This window comes from Trachypithecus francoisi, unplaced genomic scaffold (assembly GCF_009764315.1).
Source record: "Trachypithecus francoisi isolate TF-2019V2 unplaced genomic scaffold, Tfra_2.0 Lachesis_group3, whole genome shotgun sequence".
NCBI classification, from domain to species: domain Eukaryota; kingdom Metazoa; phylum Chordata; class Mammalia; order Primates; family Cercopithecidae; genus Trachypithecus; species Trachypithecus francoisi.
Window position 1 is genome coordinate 138,318,812 of NW_022681468.1, and position 16,506 is coordinate 138,335,317.

At 44.0% G+C, this 16,506-nt stretch overlaps 1 protein-coding gene across 1 annotated transcript in view; it reads right to left on the minus strand.

The window, feature by feature from the left end:
- The window catches only part of SCG3 (secretogranin III), a 43,433-nt gene that overhangs the window by 3,764 nt on the left and 23,163 nt on the right, over positions 1–16,506 (minus strand). Inside the window, exon 11 of the mRNA XM_033190114.1 lies at positions 6,540–6,620. Within this exon, the coding sequence (XP_033046005.1) occupies positions 6,540–6,620 (81 nt within the window). The remainder of the gene's footprint in view (positions 1–6,539; positions 6,621–16,506) is intronic.

Here is a 16,506-nt window from a genome sequence, read left to right on the forward strand (position 1 = left end):
TAAATAGGCTGACTGAGGTTCTAACCCAATATACCCGGTTAGATCCGGCCTCCCCCACAGGGGCCACCATTTTGGCATCTTATTTCATTTCTCAATCAGCTCCTGACATTCGTAAGAAACTTCAAAAGGTAGAGGATGGTCTTCAGGCACCAATACAAGACCTGGTTAAATTAGCCTTTAAGGTCTATAACTCCAGAGAGGAGACGGCAAGCTCACCTTGAACAGAAGGCCCAGCTCCTAGCAGCGGCTTTACAGCCCAGTTGTAACCCCAGACCAGAGAGCACATACCCCACAGACTTCAAGGCCACGAAAGGAACCTGCTATAAGTGCGGCAAGGCAGGACACTATGCCAACAGGTGTCCGCAGGGTCCCCGAGTCCCAACGCAGCCTTGGTATAAGTGCAAGGCATCAGGACATTGGGCCAGTGAATGTCCTAACCCTCATCCACCAGCAGCCCCTGCCCTGCTTGCCAGCAAGGAGGACACTGGAAGTCTGATTGCCCCACCCTGAGAACAGGTGCTGCGTCTCCACGTGACCCCCTTTCCCAGGATCCTGGGAGCTCCTTCCAGCTCCTACATCTGGACAACAACTACAACTGAAGGTGCTGAGACTCGGGGACCCCCATCACCCTCGCCGAGCCGCGGGTAACTCTCCTGGTAGCGGGTAAGACAATCAATTTTTTAATCAACAGTGAGGCTACCTATTCTGTTTTGCCGTCCTTCTCTGGACCTAGCCTTCCATCCAATATCTCTGTAGTAGGAGTAAGCGGAAAGCCATCCACTCCACAAAAACTCCACTCCTTAATTGCTGCCTGGCCAACAACTACTCTGCGCACTCCTTCCTCATTCCCAGCTAAAAAGGGCCTCTACCGAAAGCAATCAGTGGAAATCAGTTTGGCTTTCCCCCACTCGCCTCAAACTTACTAAATTTTCTTAACTATCTCATACTCCTCAACCTTGCTGGGACCTTCCTTCTGGGTTTTGCCCCTATTCCAACAAATGCTTCCATTCCTCATTCCTATACTAATACTGTGCCTTATTTTATTCTTCATCCGTACGTCCAAATGCCAACCATGGGCCCCGACATTAACGACGCCCCTTAACAGCAGGAAGTAGCCAGACAGACCACGGTGCCCCTTATCACTATTACCAATAAAAGGTTGGACTGTTTGGACTAACGGAGGCAAGATGGTGCACTTCCGGGTTCTTCTTCACCAACTTTTCCCGCGCGCGCGAAAATGCAGCCGGCGCCCGGGAAGGTGCAGACCAAGTAGGCATGCGCCAGGTGAGGTCAATCCGAAGAGACCAAGATTTACCTGGTCGCACCTGCGGAACGCCCCCCGACACGCCCGTGCCCTGCCTATTACCCTCCCACTCCTAGAAAAGCCGCTCTGGAGGGATGACACGTGTGGCCTTCCTCAGTCCTCCACTCCTGTCGGGATGTCAGGACTGCAGGAACTCCGTCGAGAGCCCCACTGGGGGACTCTCGGCCTTCTTTGCCGGAGGCCGACAGACCTCTTCCCCACACCTTAGGTGACCAAAATAAACTTGCAGTTTTGCTCCTACCCTTTGCCTAGTCACTGGTTCTTTTGTGCCCGCTCTGGTGGTCTTAGAAAAACAAATCAGTTAGTGCACCCCAGGTCCACAAGGATGGAAGCTCCTGCACTCTAGACTCTTCCAGACCTTGCCCTGTGTATCTCTTCATCTGGTTTTTTATTTGTATCCTTTAAAATATCCTTTTGCCGGGCACGGTGGCTCAAGCCTGTAATCCCAGCACTTTGGGAGGCCGAGACGGGCGGATCACGAGGTCAGGAGATCGAGACCATCCTGGCTAACACGGTGAAACCCCGTCTCTACTAAAAAATACAAAAAACTAGCCGGGCGAGGTGGCGGGCGCCTGTAGTCCCAGCTACTCAGGAGGCTGAGGCAGGAAAATGGTGTAAACCCAGGAGGCAGAGCTTGCAGTGAGCTGAGATCCGGCCACTGCACTCCAGCCTGGGGGACAGAGTGAGACTCCGTCTCAAAAAAAAAAAAAAAAAAAAAAAAAAATATATATATATATATCCTTTTAATAAGCCAGTAAATGCATTTCTCTGAATTCTAGCAATCTTTTTCTTCTTTTTTTAGACAGGGTCTCACTCTTTTACCCAGGGTGGATGCAGTGGTATGATCACGGCTCACTGCAGCCTTGGACTTCTGGGCTCAAGTGATCCTCCTGCCTCAGCCTCCTAAGTAGCTTGGGACTACAAGCATGCACCACCACACCTAGCTAATTCTTTTTTTTTTTTTTTTTTTGAGATGGAGTCTCGCTCTGTCACCAAGGCTAGAGTGCAGTGGCGCTCTTGGCTCACTGTAAGCTCTGCCTCCCAGGTTCACTCCATTCTCCTGCCTCAGCCTCCCAAGCAGTTGGGACTACATGCACGTGCCACTATGCCCAGCTAATTTTTGTATTTTTAGTAGAGACGGAGGTTCACCATATTGGCCAGGATGGTCTCTAACTCCTGACCTCGTAATCCACCTGCCTCGGCCTCCCAAAGTGCTGGGATTACAGGTGTGAGCCACTGCACCTGGCCCACCTGGTGAATTTTTAAATTTTCTGTGGAGATGGGGTATCGCTATGTTGACCAGGCTGGTCTCAAACTCATGGCCTCAAGTGATCCTCCCACCTTGGCCTCCCAAAGTGCTGGGATTACAGGTGTGAGCCACCACACCAGATCCACTCTAGCAAATTAACTGAACCCTAAGAGGAGGCTGTGGAAACCGAAACTTGCAGCCAGTCAGCCAGCTGTTCCAGAGGTCTGGACATGCAACTGGTGGGAAGGAGTGGGCACTCCTTTGGGACTGTGCCCTCACCCTGTGATGTCTGAGGCTGTCTCTAGGTAGATAGTGTTGGAATTGAATTGGCAGACACCCAGCTGGTGTTGGCTGCAGAACTGATTGCTTGCTTGGTGGTGGGGAGAAACCCCCACACATTTGGTCACAGAAGTCTTCTGTGTTGATTGTTGTGTTGAGTGAGAGAATAGGAAAAAGCATTTTGAGGGTTGTTTTTTGATACTCATGGGTAAGCATTAGTATCTTCATTTCAGAGATGAAGAAACAGAAAAGAGGGGGTAGGTCACTTGTTCAGGTAGTGGTAGATTAAGGTTCTGAATGCTGGTCATTGATTGACCATTCCGTAGCCTTGCAGTACTGACTATAAAACATCTAACAGGTACAAAGCAAATGTTCAATAAATGCTCCCTTTTGTTTTTGTTTTTCACTTTTCCCATTCTCTCAGGCATGAAGTAGAGAACGAAGCTGAACATACATTTTGTGGGCACTGCACCTAAGGCGATGATTCCTTTATTCCTGACCCTTAGGGCACAAAGGGCACTTCTTGTTCATTACTGGTTCATTTATGCTGGCTCTGCAGAATAGGCTGCAGTGTCAACATCTTTTTTTTTTTTTTTTTTTTTTTTTTTTGAGACGGAGTCTCACTCTGTCCCCCAGGCTGGAGTGCAGTGGCCTGATCTCAGCTCACTGCAAGCTCCGCCTCCCGGGTTTACGCCATTCTCCTGCCTCAGCCTCCGGAGTAGCTGGGACTACAGGAGCCCGCCATCTCGCCTGGCTAGGTTGTTTTTTTTTTTTGTATTTTTTAGTAGAGGCGGGGTTTCACCATGTTAGCCAGGATGTTCTCGATCTCTGACCTCGTGATCCGCCCGTCTCGGCCTCCCAAAGTGCTGGGATTACAGGTTTGAGCCACCGCGCCCAGCCAACATCTTTAATGGAATAAAAGGCAGGCTCCCAGCCGGGCGCGGTGGCTCATGCCTGTAATCCCAGCACTTTGGGAGGCCGAGGCAGGCGGATCACTAGGTCAGGAGATCGAGACCATCCTGGCTAACACGGTGAAACCCCGTCTCTACTAAAAATACAAAAAATTAGCTGGGCGTGGTGGCGGGCGCCTGTAGTCCCAGCTACGCAGGAGGCTGAGGCAGAGAATAGCGTGAACCCGGGAGGTGGAGCTTGCAGTGAGCCGAGATGGCGCCACTGCACTCCAGCGTGGGTGACAGAGGGAGACTCCATCTCAAAAAAAAAAAAAAAAAAAAAAAAAAAAGGCAGACTCCCAAAGACAGATGTGAAGAGGTCCAAGTGATTTGAATCGACAGACAGGCAAATATTTTGCTTTCTTTTGAAAAGGAAAAATTGTATGTTTATGGCGTGGCTATTACTGTGTGCAGTGGAAAAACCTGCATAGTGCAGAGGAAAGGCCCTTGGGTCTAATGCCAACTCTGCCCTAGCTGGGTGTTAGGAGACAGAAGCTAGTAGCCATCCTGCTAACCTGAAAGGAAGTTTTAAGGTTGTAAGGCTCAAAGGAGAGAAGGGCTGTGATTCACCTTTTAAAAGCATATTTTTTCAAGGCTACATAAGATTTTCTCATTATCCTCACTATCACATCACATGGATCCTCCCTTTCCTGGGTTTGAGAAGGGGATTCAGGTCACCCAGTCCCTTACCAAACAAAGGGTGGCAACGATGGTTAAGAAAGGTCAGAACTAATAGTAATTCTCCCTGCTTATACAGCTGCAGCCACTGCATAGCCCTGGGACCTAGATCCCCCACAGGCTTTGAGAGATGACCCCAAGTCAAGCACAGCACGTATGACAGCAGTGGAGAAAGAGTTTCTGTCTTGAAGAGAGCATACTGCATATTTCCCAGAGACAAAAGGCAGCATCGATCCCAATGCTATTATTCTGAAGTTTGCTAACAGAGCCTTCCATATGCAAGCACCAGAGTTCCATGCTACACCAGGTTGGTCATTTCTGGAATGGGAACACTGAATTGCAAGATGTTGATTATGACCAGGAGTTTGATTCGTATGCTAATCAGTGAAAACAGTAACAAATACTCCAAATTGATGTACCACACAATTTACCATGGCTTTGGAATGTATTTTGGTACACAGTGTATTACAATGATTCTAAGATGAACACTTTAATTTTAAAGTCTTTGCAGTCATTGATGGCATGTTGTAATTTAATAGCACATAAAACAATGGTGCATTTTTAATCAATGACAGATTTGATGAAATATAGTTCATGTCAATTTTAGTATAACTGACAGCCTAGAAATTCAAATCATTTTGAACCAAATAAAGTAGTCATGAATATTGATAATTATTGCCATCACACTCAACTTAGAAGACCCAAGCTAAGAGTATGCTGAAAATACCTCTTCTCCCTCTGTGCTGTATCTCAGAGGTTTGCAAACTTGGCTGCACGCTGGAATAACCTGGAGATTTGAAAAAATACTGATGCCAGAGCTCTGTTCCCAGAATTTCTGATTTAGTGATGCTGCAGCGCAACCTGGGCAGTGGGATATTTAAGAAGTTCCCCAGGTGATTTGGATGCACTTTAAAGTTTGAGAAGCATTACTTGTTTCTTTGGAAGGCATCACTTTGCAACTGCTCTGGCCAGATACCTGGGAATCATATCAGAATCCTCCTTCTCCATATAGCTCTCGAGTTCCTCCCTTCCTTTTTATTTCCTCTGTTGTCCCCTGGTTTACGGCCCTATATTTCTGCTCCAGACTCTGTCTTGCCTCCTTATCTCTCTCGTGCCTTCTGGGGTCTTATTTTTTCAATCTGTAGTCACACTGCTGCCAGATGGATTTCTCAATTCTTAACCGAATTAGGCCCCAATTTAGGCTCTCTTGGCTAAGATCAACCTCCTCTGAAGGGTGCACAAACATCTTCCGGACATGGCCTCTGCCCACTTCCCAACCCTGTCTGCTGCTCTTCTCCACAAACATCCAGTGTTCCTGGGGACATGAATGGCTCCAGTTCCTAGAACAACCCCTCTCCTTGGTCCCTTTATATCTTGGTACCTAGTGTTCCCTCTGCCTCCATCTCTCCTCACTTGGCAGATTCATTCTTAACTTTCCAGGAAGGGCTTTTTTGTGGCCCTTCTCTCAACTGTCTCTGTCCTAGTACGAAGATCCACCCCACCTTCTCGCCTCCTTGGCAGTAACACACCTATCCATGACATCACAGAGCAGGACCAACCATAGCTCTAATGACGCTGTGCACTCCTTGGGCGGGGCATCTCTGGCACTTAGAACAGGGCCTGGTTCTGTGTTTGCTTTACATAAGTGAGTGACTGCTTTTGTGACTGCAGGGTGCATGAAATATGTGCTCAGAAAATGCCTTTGTTTAAAATACCTCAAGAAAAGGGGGCTAGATAAAACAAGACCGGCAGCATTTGGTAATTATTGAAGAAGGGTACTGAAGACACGGGGATCCATTATACTATTAGTTCTATGTTCGCTTGACATTTTTCATAATAAAATGTAAAACAAAAGAAAACGTCTTTGCTTGAAAGGCTAATTTGAATAATAAGAGAAATGGAGGTTCTGTTCCCCTCTGCATCTGAGAGGTGACTTCAGTCTTTTTGGGGCTCTGCGGGGAGACTTTGGCACCATCCATTTGATTGTGGGAATTTTTACATAGAAAGACCCCCTGACAAATGGGTGAAGTTTGCAATGTACAGCCACACCCAGTCCTACCTTCTTTATTTCCTTTTTTGTCATGTTTCTTCAACCATTCAATATTTTTTCTGATGGCTTCCAAATAGGCTTCTGTTTTTCCTGGAAGAGGTAAGAGAACTAAATCAAACACTCAGAAAATATCATGACATCTCATTTTAGAGACCACACTTATATTCAAAACCACAAATATTAGACGTATGCGGCACTTGCAAGGTTGTTTCCCTAACTAGGCAATGTACCTATTTGCATGTGCATATGTGTGTTTGTGTGTTGAGGGGTTTAGGTCAAGGAGAGCAGGTGGGGATGAGGTTCCAGGAGGAAGAATCAAGTTGGTAAGTGTCAAGGGGCATGATTCCCACACACAAATAAATCCACCTTGATGTCCTGGCAGAGAAGAGTTTTGATTTGGTTTACTAGACAGATGGGCCCCTAGATTAGTTCATTTCTGGTTAGGGATGATTCTTCCAAACTGAGGAGCATCATCAGGCCAAGGACTTGAATGAGAGTGGCAGATACTTAAAGAGTCCATCACTTCAGTTAAAAGTCCAAATGTGTGGCTTTATGTAAGCAGCTCTAAGTCTTCTGCCCAATTCTGGCAGGGGGTGGGTAAAAACTTAGACAAAAAGGCGACCAGTGCTTCACTTCAAGGTTTGGATGGCAAACCTTAGAACTGGTTCTAAGGCCGGGCGTGGTGGCTCAAGCCTGTAATCCCAGCACTTTGGGAGGCCGAGACGGGCGGATCACGAGGTCAGGAGATCGAAACCATCCTGGCTAACATGGTGAAACCCCGTCTCTACTAAAAATACAAAAAAAAAAACAAACAAAAAACATAGCTGGGCGAGGTGGTGGGCGCCTGTAGTCCCAGCTACTCCGGAGGCTGAGGCAGGAGAATGGCGTAAACCCGGGAGGCGGAGCTTGCAGTGAGCTGAGATCCCGCCACTGTACTCCAGCCTGGGCGACAGAGCAAGACTCTGTCTCAAAAAAAAAAAAAAAAAAAACTGGTTCTAATCAAATTCCCCAGGATGTAAACACTGTTCAAAGGGCCTCAAGTGTGGCACAAGAACACCAGGCATCACTCATGCACCTACTCTGTGATGCCCTTTACCTGCACTTATGTCTGCAAGTGGATATTACCATCCACTGAGAGGTGAGGAATCTGGGGCTCAGAGAGGCAAAGTGAGTAGGCTAAGGCTACACAGGAAATAACAGCTGGCATTTGGACTCTGATCTGCTTAGTTTCCGCTACCTGCATTATCTGCAGGATAAGACCTCACCTCCAGACATGGACAGTAATGTTGCTTTGTTCTGTATCAAAGAAATCAGCCATTCTCTTAACCAGGTGAGGCCCTAAAGCTTGAGAGGTCCTAAAGCTTAGGGAGTCAGCACCAAGAAACCAGGTCTCTAGAAAGTACCAGATAGCCTACAAAAAGAGGCTTTCAAAGTCCAGGGCCTCTGCAGAAGCAATAGATGCAGAGCTCAGTGTGGTGACCACCCCATTCTGAGCCGCATCTGAGCCCTGTTATCTCTACTCTACCGCACAGTCCTCTTGGTTGAGCTACCTGTATTGTGTGCTTATCATGTGCTGAGGACTGCTTTATGCTCCAAAATGCACTGTCTTATTTATTCTTCATGACAAGTTTTTGAGGCAGTCCTATTATCATCCCCATTTCACAGATGAAGAAACTGAAGCACAGAGACATAAAGTCGTAATCACATGGCTAAAAAGTAGCAGAGCCAGGCTTGAACCTGGGTACCTCCAACTACTGTCCGTATACAATAATACTGCCTTAAGAGTTGACCATGTTCCAATTGCCCCCACTGCATTTACCTAAGTGACTTTCTGAGCATCTTTCTTCCTGATCTTGAAGCCTACTCTTGCCTTACCACTGAAGATCTGTGTCATCTGGTTCCCAAAGAAGCACAGAGACTCCTACGCAAAAAGGGGTAAATGGACACCAGAAGAGATCCATAATTTTTAGTCCTTAGTTGCTTCAATAGTTGGTGTAGAAACTGCCTTGATTTCAGCAGTCTGGGAGGCTGAGGAGGGAGGATTGCTTGAGGCCAGGAGTTCAAGACCAGCCTGCACGACATTGTAAGACCCTATCTCTACTAATAAATAGATACATAAATAATTATTTTAAAAATGCAATGTTTTCTATTTCATATTAATTCAGTTAGATAAGGCATTTGGAGCAAGGAGAGAAATCTTAGTGTAGACCATTTCTGAACAATGGAACTTCATTATTTTAAATAGTTCAAATTACTGAACCCCATAGGGCTCGCTTTAATGAATAATTTGTCATTCGCACATTAGGTCGTTAGGACTTCTGAAACTTTTGAGTATGTCTGAAAATAGTCTTGTTCTTTAAATAATTTTAAGCATTTTTTCTACTGTCTTCTCTGATATCAATATCATGATGTTAGAGCTTATTTGGGATAAGGAAAACCACAGCTTGGTCTGTTTAAACACTGCATTAAAAATTCCAAATTAGAAGAGTAAAAACAAATGAAGTTTTCACCATAGTGGGGCAGACATTGCCCACTCTCATGCCTCCCTCTTCATAGCTAGCTAATAGAGCAGCCCTCAACTGATGATGGATGAAATGGGTAGATCAATGCATCACCTTTTTTGATCCTCAGGCATGTTCTACTGTTTCCCAGAAGTTTTCAACAGGATTGAGCTCCAGTTGCTGATGTTGAAGTTTGGTCATTATCACACCTTATATTGGCCTCTTTCCCTTCGTGCTCATGTACCTACCCTGCAGTGGTGCTTCCTGGGGTCACTTCCCAGTGAAGCTACTTCACCTCAAATCCTTCTCTTAGTGCATGCCTTGGAGGGAACTCAACATAAGACAGTTTGAAATAGAGGCCTTGACCAGGCTCTGTGGCTCACACCTGTGATCTCAGCACTTTGGGAGGCTGGGGTGGGTGGATGGCTTGAACTCAAGAGTTTGAGACCAGCCTGGACAACATGGAAAAACCCCATGTCTACCAAAAAAAAAAAAAAAAAAGTAGCCAGGCGTGGTGGTGTGCATCTGTAGTCCCAGCTATTAGGAGGCTGAGGTGGGAGGAGGACTGCTTAAGCCCAGGAGGTGGGGGTTGCAGTGAGCCAAGATTGCACCACTACACTCCAGCCTGGGCAACACAGCTAGATTCTGCCTCAAAAGAAAAATAAAGGTCTCGGCATTATTGCATTAGGCTGCTTTCTGTTCAGAAACCCACTACCTATAAAAATGGTATGGAATTTTAAACAGTATTTAATGTATGAAAAGCTATTTTATTCACTATACTGACATTATCAGCTCACAACAGAGAATGCATTTACTATAGCTTGAAGAAAATTGGACTGCAATTCTAGTAAGACTAGTATCTTAGGGATCATAACATATGATTAGGACAGTTTCCCTAATTTATAACAGAACACCCCATCATTCTCATCCACTTTCATGCTTTATTTTTATCCATCAGAAGGTGACTACTTATCACCTTCTACTGTAGCATATAATTTATTAAGTTTACTGTCTTCCTCCCTTAGAAATATGTTGTTTGCTGATGTACCCTCTTGCCTAGAACAAGGACTGACAGAGAGTAAGCTCTCAAGAAATGTTTGTCAATGAGTAAATGGATGAAGGCTTTCTATACAGAAGCCAAATTGCAATTAGAAGATTGCCCAGTGAGCATGGAATCCAAACTAGGAAACTACGTCTTAAAAAAACATATAAATGGCATAGATTTATCTCTGCCCTTTTTTTTTTTAGTGACAATGAATGATTTATTTGAAAGACTTGAAATGTAATGGATTCTAAACTTAAATGACAGCTATATCAGAACATTTAAAACACAAGTGTGATAGGTATACTATATCCATATGTCGTTCTTCATAGAATTCTAGTAATTAAATATCATTGTTCTCGTTTTATTCATGAAGAAACTAAGGCTCAGAGAGGTTAAATGACATGCCCAAGGCGACATAGCTAAGTGAGGGTCTGATATGGTTGGGTTGTGTCCCCACCCAAATCGCATCTTGAATTGTCGTTCCCATAATCCCCATGTGTCATGGGAGGGACCCAGTAGGAGGTAATTGAATCATGGGGGCGGTTACTCCCATGCTGCTGTTCTTGTAATAGTGAGTGGGTTCTCACAAGATCAAATGGTTATGTAAGGGGCTTTTCCCCATTTGCTCAGCACTTCTCCTTCCTACCGTCATGTGAAGGAGAATGTATTTGTTTCCCCTTCCACCATGATTATAAGTTTCCTGAGGCCTCCTCAGGAACTGTGAGTCAATTAAACCTTTTTCCTTTACAAATTACCCAGTCTCAGGTATGTATTCATTAGCAGCATGAGAGGGAACTAATACAGGGTCAGAGCCTGGTTTTGAACCAAAATAAATATGGAGCCTTTAATGACTGGGGCTGGGTCAAATTTACCTTTTAGACTAGAGAAATTGAGTGCCTGCTGTTGTTGTTAAACTGGCTGACAAGGCAGTGGTTTTCAAACTTTGATGCACATTAAAATCACTTAGTGAAAAATTTTAAAGGCCCAATGTCCAAATTATTCCTCAGACCAATTAAATCAGAATATCTGGGAATAGGGACCAAACATTTGTACTTTTTAATGATCCCGAGGTGGCTCCAATGTGCAGCAAAGTTTGGGAACCACTGCCACCAGTTTTAAGACCTCCACACGCTTACAAGAGCATTGGCAACAATGGGAATCATATCAGGTACTCTTTTGCTCTTGGAGCAAAGCAGCTGGCCCATATTGACTTTTCTCTTTGCAGGAGCTGTAAAGCAAATCTTCTATTTACACAGTATGCACTGAAAACCTTATGAGAGTCGACTTTGGAAAGCTGGACTATTTTTTTCCTCAATTTATTTCATCTTCCTTTGGAAAAAAAAATAGCTCATGGCTGAGGTAATAGAGTACAAGCCTTAAAACATACGCTGAAGCAGATGGGAAAAGGGCCAGAATCAAGATGCAGCCTTGTTTTTCTGGCTGTTCTGGTTTTTAACACTGTGAGAAAAATATCTTTTCTAAACATGAATTTGTCCTTACTCTGCTATGCTGTCCTGACTGTCTCCCTCTGGGGAAAGTGTATAAATCAATAAGGTTGGCTTATTGCATACTGCCTGTACTAAAGACATTAGGTTTTGTAAAAGAGTGTTTACAAAAATTAACGTTTGATATAATACTTAAAATTATGCCAAGATTACATGACTGCACTTTTGAACTGGATGAAGCAAAGCAACTGATACTGATGCATGGGAGCTGACACAGGCCACAGAACTGTGAGATTCAAGATTCTGCATAATGATGACATTTTACATGCCCATTAGATGCAGCATGGAAGACTGGAAGAGCACTGGAAGAAGAGTTAGAAAACATGGGTTCAAAGCCAGCTCCACCACTCTGGCCATGAGATCTTGAGCAAGTCGCTCATCTTCTGGGCCTTGTTTTACTGGTTTGTAAATCAAGGGGTGAATGCTAAAAAGGAGACTCATGATTTGTACATATAGAAAGAAATTCCCTTTTGTTGTCCTTGAAAAATCCATGTTGATATATAGCTCTCCCAAGCCTACCTGGGACTTTCTCACCCACTTGCTGACTCCCAGGGGAGAATATTGGACTCATTATTTTTGGACATTTCTGGCAGAATCCCCGGAGACTTGAAGGGAGGCATGAATTCTCTTATGTTGCTTAAAAAATAAGTGTATCCACATGAATTAGGCAACTTATTACCAATTTATTAAATAGGCTAACTTTTCTGGCTCCTGTAAAAAAGATATGACGATGATAGGACATTTAAGTGAAAGTTATCTTAGAGATCACCTTTTCCAACCTAATTTTATTGTCCAGCCATAAACTTAAATGATAGCACTGGAGTGAGTTTATGGGTGTTATAAAGCTTATCTCATCCCTTGGATGATTAAACAAAAAGACTTTCAGGGACCCACAGAACAGATGTGAATGAGTAAACATCCAACTGGCAAAAAGAGCCACACTTAGATTCTGAAATAAAGTTTGAAAGCAGTTTTCTTTGGTCTTCAGAGAGCAATTTACTTGAAAAGTTAAGCAACTTTATAGATTTGGTTGAAGTTAGAATAAATTACAATTTATTAGAATATCCATAAAAATTTAGGAATAATTATTGAATCAGTCAGACAACTAGACCGACATTGAAAAACACTATTCTTTTTTAATTTTTTTATTTTTTATTTTTTTTGAGACGGAGTCTCACTCTGTCACCCAGGCTGGAGTGCAGTGGCCGGATCTCAGCTCACTGCAAGCTCTGCCTCCCGGGTTCACGCCATTCTCCTGCCTCAGCCTCCCGAGTAGCTGGGACTACAGGCGCTGCCACCTCGCCCGGCTAGTTTTTTGTATTTTTTAGTAGAGACGGGGTTTCACCGTGTTAGCCAGGATGGTCTCGATCTCCTGACCTCGTGATCTGCCCGTCTCGCCCTCCCAAAGTGCTGGGATTACAGGCTTGAGCCACCGCGCCCGGCCAAAAAACACTATTCTTAATGTGGGTCCCTGTGGAAACCGTAGTTTAAATAGTTTAAACTATTTTCAAAGGTGAATGTATCATTTTTCATTATTGATAATGAAGTTGGATGTTTTTTACATTAAGCTGGAAATGAGATGCATAGAAACATGCTTTGTAAACTGAAACATGATATAAATGTAGAGTATTATTATTACTTATATTCCTCACAGAAACCAGTTCATGCTAGGCATGGTTAATAAACGGTTGCTGTGGTTAGATGGGGCTATCACCTCACACACTGCAAGGCCAAAACAGACTCCCCACAGATACTACTGCCAATGTGTTCTGCTTATAATTATTTCCGTAAGTGGTTTTAGCTGGACCATTACCTCATCCTTTATTCTACTCTGTAACGTCCTCCAACTTTCTGTCCTGAAGGGATCCTGTTCTATATATGTCTGGCTCATCAATAAGTGGGATATGTCTGCATGTATGTGGCCTGTGTTGCACTTGCCAGCATATGGGTTAAGGACTATTCTTGGGCCATTTCAAGCTTGCTTGAGTCCTCAAAGGCAGGAATTGGTTCTTTTTTTTTTTTTTTTTTTTTTTTGAGACGGAGTCTCGCTCTGTCGCCCGGGCTGGAGTGCAGTGGCCGGATCTCAGCTCACTGCAAGCTCTGCCTCCCGGGTTTACGCCATTCTCCTGCCTCAGCCTCCTCAGTAGCTGGGACTACAGGCGCCCACCACCTCGCCCGGCTAGATTTTTGTATTTTTTTTTAGTAGAGACGGGGTTTCACCGTGTTAGCCAGGATGGTCTCGATCTCCTGACCTCGTGATCCGCCCGTCTCGGCCTCCCAAAGTGCTGGGATTACAGGCTTGAGCCACCGCGCCCAGCCCTTGGAATTGGTTCTTATATTCCTTCTGTAGCTGCTTCCTAGGCACAGCATTAGGCATGCCATTGGAATAAGTGTTTATTTCTTGCTGAATAACTGTCCCAGAAAACCCAGTCAACCCTGCCTCCACTCAGATGGATGATTTTCTTTTTCTATCTAGAGACAATGGGTGTTTTCTCACTGGGTTTCATAACAGAGAAGCAAAATAGCCCTTGAGAAAAATGCAATAAAACAATTACGAACACAAAGATATATGTCGGTATGTCCTTTTGGGGATTAATTACATTTTTTTCTTAGAAATTGTTAGTCCTTGGCTTAAACTTAGTTGGTGTTTTCTAAACTGTGTTAGAGTCAGTTGTCCTTATCCCAGAGTAATGGGGTCAAGGGCAACATGAATAAATTACATCTCTGAACAATAGCAGAGGGACTAATTTTAACCCCAAATTCCTGCCTTCTTTTTAATGTTTTAGGAGAGCCATTGCAAAGAATAACCCTAGGCTGGGCGTGGTGGCTCACACCTGCAATCCCAGTACTTTGGTAGGCTGAATGGATTGGGTGGATCACCTGACGTCAAGAGTTTGAGACCAGCCTGGCCAACACGGTGAAACCCCATCTCTACTAAAAATACAAAAATTAGCTGGGGGTGGTGGCACATGCCTGTAATCCCAGCTACTTGGGAGGCTGAGGCAGGAGAATTGCTTGAACCTGGACGGCGGCAGTTGCAGTGAGCAGATATCGCACCATTGCACTCCCCCTGCCTGGGTGACAGAGCAAGACTCTGTCTTAGGAGATAAAAAAAAAAAGTAAATGGATAGAGTTTTAGTCTATTCTGTTCCTCTCTCCCCATTACTATCTGGTGGAAATCCTAATGAAGAAGGAAATCCACTCTCATCATTAGTCTCCAAACACTCACATCCTAAATAGGCCATAGTGGACTACTGAGAATCATCTCCTTTATATTCATTTTTTACATAATGTTTTCTTAAAAAGAAGCCAAACAGATCTGTCAGCTCGCATTCCTATAGCCCTGTGCACAGCGATAGAAGGTGGTGTTTAAAGCACTGAGAATGTTACCCCAGCAAGTCAAAGGATGTCGCCTATGGCTCGCTGGGTTCTAGGGAAATATGATTGCTATACATGGGCCACTTCCAGAGGGGATGATTGAGGCATGCTGGGTTTCTGTTGAGCTGAGCTGTAATGCTCTATGCTGCCCAATTCCTGGTTCTCTGTCTCAGGTCACAGGCCACTCTTTTCTTGGTTAGCTATTTTAAAAAATTTACCATTCATCCTCCACCTCACATCTGTTAGGATAAAAAAAAATCCAGAAATAAAAAATCTAGGCAAGGATGTAGAGAAACTGGAACTCTTGCACACTATTGGTAGAAATTTAAAATGGTGCAGCTGCTACAGAAAACAGTATGGTGGTTCCTCAAAAAATTAAAAATAGAATTCGCATATGATCCAGCAATTCCACTTCTGGATATATACCCAAAAGAACTGAAAGAAGGAGTTCAAAGAGACATTTGTATACTTGTATATATATATCCGTATTACTCACAACAGCCAAGAGGTAGAAGCAACCCAAGTGTCCATAGACAAATAAATAGATGAAATGTGGCATATACATACAGTGAAGTTTGGTCATTATCACACCTACTCTGTGATGCCCTTTACCTGCACTTATGTCTGCAAGTGGATATTACCATCCACTGAGAGGTGAGGAATCTGGGGCTCAGAGAGGCGAAGTGAGTAGGCTAAGGCTACACAGGAAATAACAGCTGGCATTTGGACTCTGATCTGCTTAGTTTCCGCTACCTGCATTATCTGCAGGATAAGACCTCACCTTCAGACATGGGCAGTAATGTTGCTTTGTTCTGTATCAAAGAAATCAGCCATTCTCTTAACCAGGTGAGGCCCTAAAGCTTGAGAGGTCCTGCACCCTGCAGTCACAAAAGCAGTCACTCACTTACGTAAAACATCCAACTTCATTACCAATGATGAAAAATGATACATTCACCTTTGAAAATAGTTTAAACTATTTATTCAGCCTTAAAAAAGGAAGAAAATTCCAACATGGATGAACATGGAGGACATGATGCTGAGTTACATACGCCAGTTGCAAAAGGAAAAATGCTATATGATTCCACTTATATGAGGTCACTAGAATAGTCAAATCCATAGAGACAGGAAATAGAACGGTTATTGCCATGGAGTGTGCAGAGTGGGAATGGAAAAGTGTTGTTTAATTGGTACAGAGTTTCGATTTTGCAAGATGAAAAGAGCTCTGGAGATGGATGGTGGTGACGGTATGAAAACAATGTGAATGTACTTAGTGCCTCAAAACTGTACAGTTAAAAATAGTTAAGACGGTAAATTTTATGTTATGTACATTTTACCACAATTTCAAAAAGATACACATATATATTTTAAAAAGAGTTTACCACCCATCCAGAGTGACTTAGGGTTAAATGGAAATATCAAAGCAGCCTGATTGGTCTACAGGGTCCCCAAACATAGCATACATATCATCAGTTCTGCCTACTCTTGCTCAGGACAAACATTATTAATTGATCATTACAGCTTTCTTTCTTCCTGAACCCAGATGAAAT